The 17,956-nt window shown below is 34.7% G+C and overlaps 1 protein-coding gene across 1 annotated transcript in view; it reads right to left on the bottom strand.

Annotated features, from left to right (window-relative positions):
* Positions 1-6,997: 6,997 nt before the first annotated feature.
* Positions 6,998-17,956, bottom strand: part of LOC123530156 (beta-1,4-N-acetylgalactosaminyltransferase bre-4-like) — a 43,185-nt gene continuing 32,226 nt past the window's right edge. The window contains exons 4-6 of the mRNA XM_053550302.1: positions 8,005-8,192; positions 7,367-7,483; positions 6,998-7,175 (exon numbers count right to left, since the gene is read on the bottom strand). Of these exons, the coding sequence (XP_053406277.1) occupies positions 7,013-7,175; positions 7,367-7,483; positions 8,005-8,192 (468 nt within the window). The 3' untranslated portion in view covers positions 6,998-7,012. The remainder of the gene's footprint in view (positions 7,176-7,366; positions 7,484-8,004; positions 8,193-17,956) is intronic.

Here is a 17,956-nt window from a genome sequence, read left to right as displayed (position 1 = left end):
GTTATAAAGGTGAGAACTGATTTGCTATGAAGGTGAGAAATATCACCTAAAATTTATGTACTGCACAGTAGCTTATTATGATAAACAGAAGCAAGTCTATCAATGGTCCAGTCTTGTGTATTGGCCATTACCACCAATACGCAGACCTTATCATTCCCATAGGCCACATACCTGGCATACCAGAATCAGTGTCTTTAAGTGGAACAAATTTGGACTATTTTCCTCCGGTGATTACATACAGGTACTGTCAAACGTCTCGCACTTTTTGACATGTTTGACCGGTACACACTTAATGAACGCATGACCCTACCATACGCTTCCTGAAACACCACAAATTAACGCACATCAACAAGATAAATAATGATAATTGTTCTTTCTCTTGAGAAGGAACATTTATGGTTGACATTTCACACTTGCCTGAGCAGGTAATGGATAAAGGATACTGTCAAAGGCATCCGATTACCAGTAGGGCGCCGCAATCTTGGACTCTTGCATATTCATTACGAAAAACCTCTATGCAAACGTGTGCTTATGCTAATGCAAGCTATTAACAGCCAAAAAACAAGGAGAAATATCAAACAGGGAATGCCATGTTCCAAAAATTTAGCCTCCCCAAAACGAAACCCACAGCACGCAGACGTGAACACTACAAACACAGACAGTAAGACACACACACGCAAACGCACACGCACACACGCACGCGCGCTCACACACACAAGAGGTCAAAACGAACAAATAAAGGAACACAGTGGGGCACCGCCTTGAAACGGTCAGTGGTAAAAACACCACTCGTGAGCTTAAACCAGTTTATAGTGCGCACCCAACCACACTCTTACCCACACCATGTTCCAAAGACACGGGACAGTGTAAATAAAAGTAATCCCCGCCAGGTGAATCTCTAACACACGTTATAGAAACAAAAATGGATGGCATGTAAAACACAAAAATGCTGGTGTATAATTATATAAAGAAACAAACCTTAAGAACCAAAAACGTATGTACTCCATGTCTATGCAGAAGACAGAGCAACAAGAGGAACACCCTTAAGGGCCCTACGAAACAGGTCAGAAGACATATATCAAAACAGTTCAGTCTTGGTTGGATTTGAAAGCTGATTATCATAGAGTCCCCACCTCTTTCGTCAGACAAAGAGGGAGGCAAAGTGTCCAACTGTAAACGGGATGAACATTAAACATGCGGTATGTCTTAAGCCGACAAGGAAAAATAATTCGTATAGGGTATTAATCCGTGCATGGAATATTTGATAATGTAGATTAGAGATTAAATAATCAATATGCATGATCTGAAAATTACCATTTCTTCTAAAAATCTGTCAGAAACACGGCCGTGATGTGTAAATAACGAGGTACTTATTTCAAAACTGTCATATAATTTTCCAGTAAAACTTGTTGTTAATTTAAAAATCTGATAACTTGTTTGACATTCCCATGAGCAAATATCAGTTATTGGTAAAACTACACATTTAGAAAAATCGTTATTCGCACGTTGTAAAGTCATGATTCGCCGCCGAGAACAGACAAGATGGCGAAAAATGGTAGTAAGTAGATTCCTGACTTTGCACTTTTGTTTTTGATTTTCCATATGAAAAATAAAATATTGTACCTGATTTACATGATATTCATTATCATATTTATCTGTTTCAACATATATGCATAAAGCTGTGGTGTACTCTGGTACTCGCACAATTAGCAGATCAGAGAACTTCAATACATAAACTAGCAGTAGCTGAGTAAACTGTATTGTGATATAAACTGTCTTCAGATATCGATGTTGATGTTCAGGTAGTTAAATCAAAATTTGATCTTAGCATCTCCAGTTCGAATGTAAATGCAGTGCATGACATCACAGACACTTGGAGGTCAAGCTGCCCTCCTCTGTCAGCCCCTACCACATATCAGCCAATAGTTTTAGTCTTAACATTGCATATGTTTTGTTACAAAATCAACATGTTTTAAAATTATCATTTACTATCAATACCATAAGAAGTAGCATTGATATTAAAGCCATTTAAGGACTGTGTCATTATAATGCTTTATGATATCATAATATTTGATGACAGCAGACAACCTAGATTTGAATGTGACCTAGACTTAGGAGACCCAAGTGCATGTGGCCTTTAGAGTATTTACAAGTTTTATTTTCTATGATTAAACATAGTGACAGTGTTTGTACCAAATATTATTCTCTTTACTTTGACATCATACAGACAAACAAGTTCTACATTAGTTTTCATTTTGACGTCATTTTTCAAAAACATTTACCAAAAAGTGACTAAAACATTTAACATAATAGTAAAAATGCTAAAAGTTTGTTTATTACAACAAGTTATACAGCAGTTTTATGTGGAATCCTTGCCTGTTTCACATGATTTTCATGAAGTTAATATGACAATTAGGTTTTATTAAACAAATAATAAAAATAGGTTAATCAAATTTGTTTTAAGTATACAGTGTCAGCAGATGAGTTAAAAAGTGTAACTGCAACTTATCGTTTTGTTTATATATGTATTGTTCTGTTTTCGTAAAAATTTTAACATCAGTGTGGACTGCACGTGGAACAAAGGTTTTCAACCTCAAAACAGTACAAGAGAACATATTGCTGCTTTTACTTTAAAGGTACAAAATGCTCATTGGATAAGTTGACGGGATTACTTCTTTTTTCAGCTTTATTGTTTCTTGATAGATTTTATGAAAAGGCCATAAATGTACCTTTTAGCTCAAATTGTTTCTTTTATAGATTATATTTAGAAAATGTAGATACAATATTAGAACCCGGAAACGCATTAGAATTGTTTTAAAGGATATAATTGGAAACCATATAGGTAAATTACGTTTAAGAAATAATTCAATACAATATGTTACTTAAAGGTATCTTCATTATTCTTGAACGAAATACTATTTTATCTGAATGTGCTTTGAAGTGTGGTGTTTATTAACCATTAACTTTCATCACTTCACTTTATATTAAACAAATAAAACGGCTCACATGCCTTTCCAACAGTATTTAATTACAACAAAAAAACATCTAAACTAGTTTCGTCTATTAGCGTGGCGTTACATTTGTATGGCGAAACCAGTTTGATTTTTTTGGTAATTAAACATGTGAAGTCGTTTTCATTATTTATTTTGTAGACTTTCATCTTGTGCCGAAACTTTAAATTTATTTTACATCAAATATATGCAATTTTTGAAAATGCGTAGGAGATATAGTGGTTCAGTGGAAATAAATGATATTTACACGATTAGGCAGTTAAGAACTTAAATTACTAACAAGTTGGGCTTACTTCATCAGATAAATGCGGCATTATAAAGATAAAATCAAAGTAATTTTTCCAGTTCTCTTAAGCATGACTCAAGTTTGCGAGACAACTTCTCTTATGCTCACATTTTCCAAGATAAGATAATATTGTCCAAATTTTCTATTATAGTAATATTTTTCAAAAATATATAAATGGAATTGGTTTTTGAGCGTAGTATGATAAAAGTAAGTAATGTTATTCAATTCAACTTGATATTAAACCGGATGAAAAGCTGACCAACTCGAGAAAATATTTGGACTTCATCTTTTCACAGTTAGTTACAATTTTGGGATGAGTTGAATGTTGCTTTTTGTATTATTACGTGACATAATTTGTTCAAAATATTTTTATAAATGTTTATAACAGGGGCCCGCAATGTTCTGCTGACAAAACATATCCAACAGACATTATTAATCCTTATTTTAATTGGTTTATTTACAGGTAAGCGATTCCTTTTATTTATAACCTATTTACAGGTTTTGTCCTGGAAAAAAGTTTGTTTTATCTAGGTAAATTATTTTTTTTCAATAAAATTGCATGATGTTCATTCTTTATTTTAAATATTTCAAATTGTAAGATTAAAGGTGAATGATAAAATAAATATGAGATATGAAAATGGTTATTTTGAATGTATTTAATAGAAATTTGTATAATACGTAGTAACCAGCTGTAAGTATAATTAAATACAAATAATTCGTTTTTATAATAAGAAATCACTGTGATTATTTTATTCGGTTTATTTGAAGTTAAAGTGGACATAGTATCTGTTTTTATTTCTGCTTTTCAAGCAAACTCTCCCCGAGCTCTAAATATGTTGCTCTTGTTTAAAGGTTATAAAAAACATTTAAGTTCCCGACTAGGGACTGTAACGACTGACGCAGACGAAAGACACTTGGCAATCACAATAGCTCACATTGAGCACTTTTGCTAAACGGAAATATGGCTAAAAAAGTCAAATGTAATAAACAAACCTTAAGATATTCTTAAAAATAGCTCAACCTGTTGGATTTAGATGATACTATTCTGTGGAAAAGTTGAATCATTTTTATAACAGCGATTGCAAATGATTATCAGCATAAATAATTTACATTTAATTTGAAACAACCTAGAACTATCCTTCATTGTATTTGACCGGAATCAGACACGAATTCTCCGTCATGTCAACAACGGACGATTAAACAATTTAGTTCAACACTATGAAGATAATTCAAACCGTACTTCCTTAGACTTTATATAAATAGCGTGTTGATTTAAAGGGTAACACGGATTGGATATATGTTTATGAAATATGTGGGTTTCGATTTTGTCAACTGGCAGTATAATGGACTTTGCATCTGTTTTGAAACAGCCCTTGATTTTACGAGGGCCATTCTAAAAATAATGATAACCGTGCTGGAATATGATACACAGTCTATGTACAGACTTCAAATTTAGTTTGTCGTTCGAAGTATTCGCCCTCGATTTCCAGGCATACATGCCGCCAAAAAATCCAAGAGGTGAACACTGCAGATTAGCCTTCCCCTCTGGTACGGATACAAGTAACTCAAAACTATCATTTCCAGGCACTTTATTTAGATATTTAAAGCCATCAAGCATCTTTCTTTTATAGCCATTAAAAGAGGAAGTATCACAAGAACATAGATCTAGTAAATTACGTACCCACCATTTAACAGCTTTCTCTGATAAAGTGTATACTTCCTATCTGAAGTATATAAGTATCTGGCTTGCAGGAATTTCTAAAGAATAACGTACTTTAATATACGCTTTAAGTTTGGATTTTTTCGTTTTTCATTGCTACAAGTATTTCGCTAAATATATATGGCTACACCAGGTACAAAATACAAAAGGTAAGGGTAGATTTACCGGAAGCACAAAGCATCCTAAACACAACCATAGAGTTATAAATCGCAAAGGAGGACCTGTAAAAAACTAGAATTTTGTCCATAGGCCACGGATGCCCACACATACTGTGCCATATTTTGTATTTCAAAAACTATCAAGGTGACATAACTACAGTAAAATATTCATATAAAACATTCCTTCCTTTATTGTCATCTGCACATTAAGCTTTTTCATCTGTGAAAATTTGAAGCAAATCAGGCTAATAGTGTGACAGGAGCTTGACACACAATATTTCAGGACCTACGGACGAACGTGCGGACAGCAGCAAAGCTATATGCCCCTACATAAATTATATGCAAAATAAAACAAATGGGGGAAAGGTGGGGATGCTGAGGAAAAGGGAAAAAAAGCAAGGATGAATATTCAAGAGGAAAAACCATGTTCTTAAAAAGCAGTCTTCCTACTCCACAAACCGCATCAGCGGTCTTCCTACTCCACAAACCGCATCAGCGCAAACACGCACTTACAAAAACTTACACAAAAAACTAACAGACACAGACAAACAAATAGACAAGCAAGACCGCCCAAGACACCCACACGTTCACACACACACGCACGCACGCACGCACGCGCGCGCGCGCACACACACACACACACACACACTTGTTAACTTGGGTACCTGTGACCTTAACCCTAGCACATGACACACTGTCATGCCAAGTCATGTTAACATAAATCCATGCAAAATGTGCTACAGACCAGACGAAAAATACAAAAAAAGAAGAGTTTAATCTGCAAAGGTGAACTTGCAAGCAACAACTCATTTTGTTATGGTGACTCTTTGGGTCAAGTTACTAAAAAGCCCACCCATGCGAAGTAAAGTTAATGACCATACAAAAAAATGACCTTTTTTCTTTGATCTCTAAGTGTGACAGTGACAATTGAGACATAGGTCTGGGACTTGCACGCAACACATCGTCCCATTATCGGAAACATTTGTGTTCTAAACCAATGACCTGCAAGTGCGACATTGACTTTGAAGCAAGGGGTCTTGGTCTTGCGCATCACACACCATCTCATTATTGGGGAACATTTGTGCAAAGTAATTTCAAAATCCCATGATGAACGGCAGATTTATGGACCGGACAAGAAACAGACCATGTTAAATTATGACCTCTAAGTGTGACCTTGACCTCGAAGCTAGGAATCTGGGTCTTGCGCATGACACGTTGCTTTTTTATGATGAACATTTATGTCAACATTTGATCTCCAAGTGTGACCTTGACTTTAAAGGTTAGGGTCTGGGTCTGCTCAAGACACATCGTCTTACTATGGGGAACATTTGTGCCAAATAATTTAAAAATCCCTTGATGAGTTATGGACCAGGCACGAAGTGTGACGTACGGACAGTCGGACGGAGGGAAGCACGGACGGAAGGAAGAACGCAGCCAATTTATATTCCTATCTGTTTTACTTCGCAAAGGCGGGGTAAAATTATGCATTATAATTTCACGAACCTCATGCCAGGCTGTCTACAAAGAATATAAAAGGTAAAAAAGTTTTTGATTAAAGATACGTACTCAGCAACTACATATGCATGAAAATACTTCTTCGCGAAATTTACACAGTCTGCCACAAATCAATCATCTGGTACAGGTAAGTGAAATTGCTCAGTTCATATTGTTTCGGTTAGCTTATGGCCGCTGTTTACAGGTGATAATAATCACTCTTCAGAATGCTATATAACTTTAGAATCACATCTTATAAGTTTATTTGAAATAATTGGCCTAAAGAGAAAGGGATTTTCTGAGATAATGTTTAATTAAGAGAAAGAAATAACATTATCATAAATTACTTGATTTCAACAGAATTTGTATGTAAGCGGTAGTAGAATAAAAAGATGAAAAATGAAAAGTACTTTTCTTTTGCAAGTGTTGCTTGTTGATGTCCAAGATTCGTGTAACGTCCGACGTTAAATGGGAGTTTCTGCACAGTTAGCTTTGCATTTAAAACCCTGTAAAAGAAGTTGTGTTTAGCTAAATGAAATTATCATTTTTCGTTTTTGCCTGATTTGTAATATATCAAGTTGAAACGACATTGTTCATAAACTTTAGGTGTATTCTTAAGAACCAAGAGCCGATAAACTGCAGATTCCACAACTATTATGCTTACATTTATAATACGGTAAACAACAATGAGTAATACCTATGATAAAGATCGTCATCTTCTCTTCCCCAACCACTATACATATTTGGAAAGCCATTCACACGAATAAAATGGTCCTTTGAAAAAGCATTTACTCCACCAAAGTAATTCGTCTTTCTGTTAATATGAATAAAAGTAAAAGGCAATGAGTTGATGTCGATATATAAACATAACTGTTTATTGCATGAAAATACTGGGACTAATAAAATGTATTATATAAGGACAAATAGTGACATACTGTGCAGTTATTTGATAATATTTCTCGATATTTCAAACAAATGCAAAACAAACAAAAAATGCATTGAATAAAACAGAAACAATCTCTCTTTCAGTGACTTTTATTACCCGTGTGTTTATAAGCCTGTTATAAATTCTGAAAGAGCATGCAACAATTATAAACTGTAATGAAAGTATATGAGCTGATTAAAAGCCAGTCTGATTTTGTAATTTATGCAGGCATTAAGCTTGATAACTATACCGAATAAACATTATCTTCGTTGATTGCTGTCAGTAATACTTAACGTTCATAAGAACATGACGGATTATGATACTTTGTAGTGCGTTTTAAATAGATATTTGAAATCTTACTAACATGTTACGTTTGAATACATTTTAATGTATTAAATGACCAAACTTACGTGTAATTTCTTTTGTTATTTACCGATACCATACGTTTCGGATGACCACTACAGCAATAACTGTTTCTTGTGTCTCTTGGCAAAAGGTCAACGTCGTGAAATATGAAACAGTTGTAATTATATAGCCTTCGTGACTCATTGAACCCGACATTCATTAATAGTCCTCTGTTGAATGGCTTTGATGTTTCCTACAATAATTAAATGGTTTTCATTTCTCAGGGGTAAAGAAGGGTGTAAAGAAAGCGATACCATAAAGACATGTGTTTGCCATTCCAAATGCTTTCCTATTTCTAATATTATTGTCCCATTGCCTTTCCTACACGCAACTCGACATATTCTGATTCTTACTTGAACTGTACCAGAAATGATTGAACAAATAGATAAGTTTATAATTGAACCACTCTCGAGTCCACATCCTTGAAAAAGTAGTACTGGAGTCATCTGCGAAGGCATAGTCGAGACCCCACTGGGGCTCAAACCCACGATTCCCGGGTTGAGCGGCCAACACCTTAACAAGTAGACTACCGATCTCCTTATGAAACAAATAGATGAGCGTGAAAACAAATACTGATAGTGTATCATTTGTCACCTTTCCGTGGTTTACATTTACAGTTACCGGTCATTTCCTACAAAGACCCTGAAGTTAATTTCGTCATATATCCAATGAATGTCTCATAAAGAAAGTTGTTAAGTCCTATCAAATGGTGTAAAATGTCAATTATCGTTACCCTACAGTCCGATTATATTTTTAAAAATAAGTCTACAAGTTTCCTTTCTTTTCATTCCTAGTTAGCCATGTCCAATGCTCACATAAATCTCAATTCGTACGTTGATGGCATTTTTGCGTCCGTTTTAACTCTTATCAAGTACCGCATGCCGTATTTATGAAGTGATTAATGTTTTGTAACAGTTTAAACGATTGAACTTTTGTGAAAGCTTTTATATTTCTTTCTAGCAATTTAAACCAATGGAAATATTTTACCCAAAAGATAAGTAAGAACCAGAAGCAATAAAAATCAAAATAATAATCATTTGTACACGAATTTGCAATCGATATCAATAAATAATAAATAATCAAAATCATAAGAAAAATAATTCTGGAAATATGGCCGACGAGAAATTCTTTTATTTTTACTTGGATGATGACACTCTACTGGCAGAATTAGTAACAAATGCATAATATTGCTTAGAAAAAATACCGAAATGCGTATAACAAAGTAATATCGGATCCAAGATGCAAGCTTTTCCCATAGAAAAACATATATAAAAACAGATAATAAGAAATAACAATATTACTGGTAGACATCAAACATTTTGGAATTCAAACGGTTTTGTTGCAATGTTTTAACAAATGAACCCTGAAAGTATCTTTACATACACAATTAAAGTCACCATTTACGTTATCTAAAAAAATACTTTCGAGGCAGTCAATGAAATAAATAAGATTATAGTACTCTTAGCAGCTAGAAGTACGGAAGGAATATTCTAATGGATAATCGTTGGAAAAAAGTTTTTTTTTCTTTCTTGCGGCCAAAGAAGTAAAAATGACTTTCATTATTCTGAGCAGCTGTTATTACAAGTATTCAGGTAAAATGAAATTAGATAGATAACACCACCTTTAATTAATAGTTTCTAGTTTCCTGTCTTATCGCAGTCAACAAAAGCATTTCTTTCTTTTCACATGAAAAACAAAATAGCAGAAATAATTTACACTTCGTGCGAGTCCTTGCGATATTAAAAGTAAAACAATATGAAAGAGTTGCGCGCTTAAAATATTATACCATTTAGCAGGCTTGGAATATATTAAAACAAAAATAACAAAAACTGTTTGTAAAACACGTATGCTTCCAGTGATGGGTTGTTTCATTTCCAGTCCAGTGATCACTATGACCTTGATTTACTAACCCCCAAACTATTTGGTGACATTCAATCCATAAGCCTAGTCAAAATAGTTCGACGTTCAAATTGTTTTATATTTGTGACAGGCAATCTAGACGTCTAAACTTTGAAGGACCAAAATAATGGAGAATGAATCAAAGTACACAGCCATGTAAAGTTATTGGTTTTATCGCTTGCGCATATTGCGTGTATACAAGGTCAAAGTTAATCGTGAGCAGTACATACATAGGTTTAAATCACCAGAAAATTCGTAAGTTTGGACATTATTTTACATAAATCAATGAGGAATTGAATCCCCTTTTGATACATGTAAGTTTTATTTGAATGTATAGGCAATTCGTGAAATAATCGGCATTTAAACCTAAAGCATGTACAGAGTCGGCAGCGATGAAACTGTATCAGGAATTATTAAACTATTTTGGTCTTTCGAGTGTTTGACGCGAGTGGGGATATTGCCCATATGAAAAACAAATATCTCAATAATTCCTAGGATCGCGTCAAATTAGTTGGACTATCCATAAGCCATATCATGCTATCAAGTTTGAAGATACCGGATCAAGTTCTTCTCAAGGTATTTGGCGGAAACGCTTATCAAGGCTCAAACCCCTATGGTCTTTACCTTTGACTTCCTGACCAAACAAACCTTTGATTGGTATCAAGTTTGAAGGTTGTGGTTGGTTCTCAACCTAAAATGCAGGAAAAGTTTTCATCGTTTAGGTCCGCATGACCTTGATCTTCGATCCATTGACCCCAAAACCAATAAGGGTCATGTACTTCAGGTCAACCAATATTATCAAGTTTTAAGTTTCTGGACAAGCAGATCTCAAGTTATTGAGCGGAAACGGTTTTCAAAGTGGAGACTCCTGTGACGTAGACTTTGAGCTATCGACGCTAAAATCTATATGTATCATCTACTTTATAAGCCCAACCATTCTACAAAGATTGAAGGTTCTGGGTCAAGTAGTTCTCAAATTATTGTTTAGAAAACGTTTTTATGAGTGAGGCCCCTGGGAGCTTGACCTTTGACCTACTGACGCTCAAAATGTATAGGTGTTATTTACTAAATAATCCCAAACAGGCTACTAACGTTGGAGGTTCTGGGTCAAGTGATTCTCAAGTTATTTAAAGAAAGCCGTTTTTAAAGTTTAGGCTCTGGTGACACTGACCTTTCTTCTATTGACCCCCAACACTTTAGGGATCATCTCATTGACAAGCTGAATCATGACATCTTGTTCGAAGGTTCTGGATCATATGATTCTCAATTCATTGAGTTTTCAAGTATTGTACCCCTTTGACCGACTCTCACTTCGGGAATCTTAGAATTCGACGTGTTAGTTGAGGATGATACAGCAGTACTTCCATGTGGACGACAGACAGAAAATTTTATCAAGATGCTGACCATGATAGCTTATTTTTAATGAAGCATTTTTTGATGCAGTTCTTCAAAAGTACAAGGACATGTATAAGCCCATCAAAACTGTAGCGTAGATGAGTCAATAGCCAAAGACCATATATGCCAGCAAAATAGGTTAAAAGTGTGGTTTCGGGCTGATCTAGAGAATGGATACGTGTACGATCTCAACTGGAAGAAAACGACATTCTGCAGACTTCAGGTGGGTTAGCTTCGCTGGTTGCCATGGACCTTTGCCACTACATAGACATGTTTATATTGTATATACATGTAAATTTGTTTATGAGCCAGAGTATTTTAAGGACTTTCTTGATAGTGGGCCTTACGCCAAGGGAACTTTCAGATAAAATATTAAAGAAATTAGGTGAGATGACAGATAAGGGCGACTTCAAAAGAAAAAAAAAAAACGATTCTCAAAGGCAAAAATATGGCGTCAGTTAAGATGGATAAAAACCTGGTAAAAAGCTGGTATACACACAACAGCCAAGGATGCCAGTGGAACATACACTAGTGAACTGCGTAAAAACAAAACTGGCTGGAGAACATGAACGGAGTGGATCATGTAGATAAACTGAGAACGGAATACGGAACTTTCAGGAAATCAAAAAAGTGGTGGCAGTTAATGTTTTCCCCTGCTGGATACTTCCATTACCAACGTGTTCATTGTGATGAAGGAGTCAGTGTACCATAAACAACGATGCAAGTCGCGAAGAAACTAAGAACGCACATTGATTTCGTAGAAAGTCTCGCTTTTGTATCTGTAAATGGGGTCATGTTTCAGAAAAAATAAATCTATGGAATGTTGTGTTGCAAAATGAAGAGTGTACGTCACGGGTGCAAAACTGTGTTCATTTATTGCCAAAAATTATGTGCTTTAGGGAATATCCTATGTTAATTTCCATAGTGTAACATGTGGCAGAAAAAATTTCAAACTGGATTAATTTAAAAGCTTTCTGGTTACATTAAATTTCGGTGATTTCTGGATGTATATATCGGAAATGAAATTACACAATTATAGCTTTCTCATTGAATGCTCAGTGTGTTATATTTCTCATTAATTAGGAAAACGCTAGCCTGGCATTGCATCTTTTTAATTGTTTTTACTTTTCTAATATGGTCGACAAAGCACTTAAAATGTAAATGACAAAGTACATAATTTAAAAATGTAGTGAAGAGTTTTTACTTTCTAGCACACGCGCATTCGGTAGGTATATACAATGAATACGTAAATAGCTTATAGTTATCTGCAACCGAAATTACCAGATACTTGGTACAATTCTACATGTATTATTTGTCTGCTTCAATTGTCATGTTTATAAACATTTTTATTAGCAAATGTTATGATTGTATTATACGAAAAGATACGAATATATATATTTTATTTTAGAAAAATAAATGTTTTGTCAAAAGTAAATTTATTTTACAAAAAGAAAGAAATAGAAAGTCTAGCTGCATGTTTATCTTCACTCTCTATTCTAATACAGTGTCTTTCTATTTGAATCAATATCTTTAGTTGTATTACATACTGAAAAATGTTCCATCATGTTTTTGTATGAAATGCTATTTATTTTACAGTTTAGCATTTAGCTTATATGTGAGTAATTTCTAATCATCATTAAATAATGGCTGTTTTCTATCTTCCCTTCTTAAGGTCACAGGTAGGTCACATTACTTGGCCAAAATTCAATTAAGTGCATTTTGCTATACAGGTAAGATTTTCACTAGTCATGCTACATTTTTAACATTTACCTCTGGTGATAATTATGCATTCGATAAGTATTACAACTTCGTAAAATTTCTTTGAAATTTGGAACTGAAAAAATAGGAAAAGACTAACATTATTCCGACAGAAATAGCTAAAACGTTCACATGCGCTGATATTTTGTTGCTCCTTCTAAAACCTTCGGCCTTTAGACATTCATCCGCATGACCATTACAAGGCTCAAACTGAGTAGATGTGTATTTCATCAAAGTCTTAAAAGGAAAGCCTACACAGAACGCAACAAAGTAAATACCGTAAAAGTACTTATTTCTGCGGGCTTAATATTCTGCGATTTTTTTTTCAAAAATAAAGTGGTATTATTGCGTACCTTATTTCTGCGGTGTCTTCCTTCTCACGTTGATGGGAATTATTTCTGCAGTTCTGTATTCACCGGTTGTTCTATTAATTTCAAATAGACAGCTCCCGGTTTGAAAATAAAAGCTGCCGGATACTGATGTAACATCGTCATCACATACTGTTAAGTGTTCAATGCAAGGAGAAACAGTCATTTTATGAATACGATCATGCCAAACAGACATGAAAAATGCCTGAATCTATATTTTGCAAACATTCTCATATGTGCATTGTAACGTTATGATAATTTTTGTTAATCACGCCTTTATCAAGTCCCATACAAATAACGGTAAACATAACCATCACCAGACGGATCGGTTGACAGTAGACACAAAGAATACAATGGATTGTGTTTGTCACATAATTAAAGAAAACTGAAACTGACAGCTGACTTCTAAATGGTGACCGAAAATCAAAACACATTCGATGTATTTTTAGCTCACCTGTCACATAGTGACAAGGTGAGCTTATGTGATCACCCTTCGTCCGTCGTCCGTCGTAAGTCCGTGCGTGCGTGCGTCCGCCAGTGCGTCCGTCCGTCCGTCAACAATTTCTTGTCTGCACGATAGTGGTTTCATTTATGATTTTATTTTAACCAAACTTGCATACAACTTGTATCACCATAAGATCACGGTTCCATTCTTGAACTGGCCAGATCCCACTATGGGCCCCAGAGTTATGGCCCCTGAAATGGCCAAACTTAGCTATTTTGAACTTGTCTGCACAAAAGCAGCTTTATTTATGATTTGATTTTTACGAAACTTGTACACAACTTGTATCACCATGAGATCTTGATTCCTTTCTTGAACTGGCCAGATTCCTTTATGGGTTCCAGAGTTATGGCCCCTGAAAGGGCCAGAATTAGTTATTTTGACCTTGTCTGCACAATAGCAGCTTCGTTTATGACTTTATTTTAACCAAACTTGCACACAACTTGTATCACTATAAGATCTCGGTTCCTTTCTTGAACTGGCGAGATTCTTTAATGGGTTCCAGAGTGATGGCTCCTGAAAGGGCCAGAATTAGCTATTTTGACCTTGTCTGCACAATAGCAGCTTCATTTATGATTTGAATTTAATCAAACTTGCACAAAACTTGTGTCACTATAAGATGTCGGTTCCTTTCTTGAACCGGTCAGATCCCTTAATGGGTTCCAGTAATATGGCCCCTGAAAGGGCCAAAATTAGCTATTTTGACCTTGTCTGCACAATAGAAGCTTCATTTATGATTTGATTTTAACCAAACTTGCACACAACTTATATCACCAAACGATCTTGCTTCCGTTCTTCAACTGGCCGGATTCCATCATGGGTTCCAGAGTTATGGCCCCTTAAATGTCCAAAATTGGCTATTTTGGCTTTTGCAGCCATATAGAGACTTCATTTATGGTTTTGTTTGATACAAACTTCCCAAATATCTTCAACAACAATAAATCTTGGATTCCATGACAAATCAAATCCAATCATAGGTTCCAGAGTTATTTTATATTTGATTACCTCCCCTGATTGGAATCAAAATGGATTTATATCAGTAAGTTCTTACAGGACTTATTTGAAATTTCATTATTGTTATTAGTTGGACTGAGAAAATCAGGGTAGATAACTATGGACTGATTTTATGTCAAATTACCTCCTTTTATTTCAAATTAAAACTGTAATATCTCCATAACTACTGAAGATACTGATCTGAAATTTCATTTATGTCAACAGATTTATTTGGCAGATCCTTCTTTTGTCCACTTACAATATTTTTTTTTAATTTCTTCCTTTTTGCGTTACTATAAATAGTTTATTTTTAGTAACTTTTTTGTTAATGGCCGTAGGGAAAACAAGAGACCAGTTTTCTGTGGTACAACATGGATGGTACCTCCAATTTTTAGGTGTATTTTAACATATCTAGACCTTGTAATTTTTTTTTTCTTTTTGGTTAAATTTCTTCCCATTGTTGTTCCTGTTTTTTGGACTTGGATATTTTTTCTGAGGACATTCTTGTCCTCAAGTGCAATGATAACAGGTGAGCGATATAGGGCCATCATGGCCCTCTTGTTATTATTGTTTATTCAACAGCAAAACAATAATAAAACGGTTCTATTATATTACTGTTACTACTAGATTTTCAACTCGCTCCGTCGGCGGGACAAAAGCCGATAACGCTAATAGACATTGTCTTATACTTAACAGGATTATAATGGCGGCTTGTATCGTCGTATCACGGCATGTCAGGACAAAATTTACTGCGGATTATTAATCTGTGGTCTTATTGTCTTCCGCAGAAAAGGCAGAAATAAAGTACTTATACGGTAATAGTTTAGTTATACCATTGTCGCGGCCAAGTGGCTTACCTACGTGTTGTTTGTCTGCGAAGTTTGGTGTCGGTCATCCAGGCAGTGATCTGTCATCACTGGCACCGGTAATACGGTGTCACTACTGAAACAATCATCCCTTATTCCTCATTTTATTATTTTTTTCATTAATAAAAATTAGAACTCCCAAGTGACATATATTTTTTCCTTTCTTTTCCTTTTTTCTTGCCTTCCAAATATTTTTTTGCCTAATATTCCTTTTGAAACTGATGTGATTTTGATTAGAAACATGTTTAGTTTATGTTTGACTATGTATATCATTGACATTGTGTATGAATTGTATGGCATATGTATTTGATGCAAAGGAAAATAAACGGGGTTTCCCAGCTTGGGCCTCAAAAATATAATAGCAAACTCACTTTGATTAACTCATTAATACCTGCAGCCATATCGCCGCTTAATTACTGGCATCAATTTTCCGATACATTCCTGAGCCACTTATCAATTTATCTGCTTTGTATGCCTGTGGATTTTCACTGATAATCAATAATCGATAAGATCTAGGCATCCTTTGATCAGTATCAGGGACAAACATCTGTTTATACCAGATGAATAAAACTGAAGTTTTCACGTCTGATACTAAAATTTATGATCTATCCAATAATTTATAATTCACTATTATTTTAATTTGCAAAATTGTTTCACAGACTACTTAAGTAACACGAATATGGACAACTGCAATATTCAAGAAAGATTTGACATAGAAAAACAGCCATTATTTGATTATTTTATATTTACTCAAATATCATCTTTTGCTAAACGTTAAAGCAAATGACATTATATAAAGGCCTTAACAAGATTTGCATGCCGGGCATCATTTGTTTGAATTTTTCCCGGATGTAACTACACGCATGCGCACTTGGAAATATATTCTTGATGGCTTGCGCCTGAAGTTTTTCCTTCTGATAAATTTATTTATCAAGATTTTGTTTTTGTGCCTTTACAGGCCAAAACGCTACGTCCCTTGAAAAAGAGAACACACGACATTAGTGGCCAGTGTGGATTTTTCCATTGCTGATGGGTCAATTTTAATGGTACGAAAATTTGGGGACGAAACAGGTACTTCGGGAATGACGTCACGGATTCCCACGAACAGCCAATGAAAACGGTTGTTAGAAAGAGGAGTTACTTCCGGAAGTTGGGTTCTTCCTCAGGAATGTCATGTCAACAAACACATGGACATGATAAAAGTGCACATGTCACAAAAGTTTTCTTTATTTCTTTTAAAATTCAGAGCTCAGTTAAACTTTTTAATTAAATACACTTCGGTGGACTACCTTTCTGTGTAGTCGTTGGAAATGCACATGTTCAATGGATTTTGGTGTTTCACATTAAATCTCAATGACTGACAGTTCACTGACAGATTTGACAGCTGTGACTTTGTAAAAGTTTGGGAGTTTGTGATAAGAGTTAGTGACTCTTATAAGTAATTAGATTTACTGTCACAGTAAATATTGACATTTTACTGGATAACTCAGCAAAGTTTGTTTGGAAATAATTCATTGACAGATTTTGTACATGTATATTAGAAAGATGTATTCTTAGAAATTAATTTTGCATTGATATTTTCAGGCTGAAGTTTAAGGAGCTTTGTATTTCAGGCTGCCTCACTATACTTTGAATAATTTGCTGTCTAAAGTGTACAGTGGTTGGCACGGGTGACAGCATCACAACTTGATACAAGCACGGATATACAGGTGGCGAAGGGTTGGTAATTGGTGAGCTAATAATTTCATACTTCATTAACTCATACCTCAGTCCAAGAAAATCCTATAATGAAATATATCAAATATATTATAAAATATCCGGTCACAGTACATTATTCTGGTCACAATACATTATTCCGGTGTAACATCATCTATTTATTTGTGTGTAATTTTCATCAGCGGTGTTCTTGTTTTGGGGAAGAAAAAAGAACCAGCTTGTAACAGAATTTCTTGTAGTTTTGTAGCTTAGTATTAGATAAGTGAAATATTTCATTTACATTCCATTGTCACAGTTGTTAAGGACTGAAGAAGCCATATTTTGAATCTAAAACCAGAAGTTATCTTGTTGAGCTTGTTAGATTGCAGCAGAAGTTTTGAAATGCAATATTTATTCTTTAGATAGAATAAATTGTTCATTTCGAGAGGTTTTCGGGGTATTTTGAACGGTGATCAAGATT

Source organism: Mercenaria mercenaria, chromosome 8 (genome assembly GCF_021730395.1).
Source record: "Mercenaria mercenaria strain notata chromosome 8, MADL_Memer_1, whole genome shotgun sequence".
Taxonomy (NCBI): Eukaryota; Metazoa; Mollusca; class Bivalvia; order Venerida; family Veneridae; genus Mercenaria; species Mercenaria mercenaria.
Note: the sequence above shows the minus strand (reverse complement) of the source record. Positions and strands in the feature narration are given on the sequence as shown.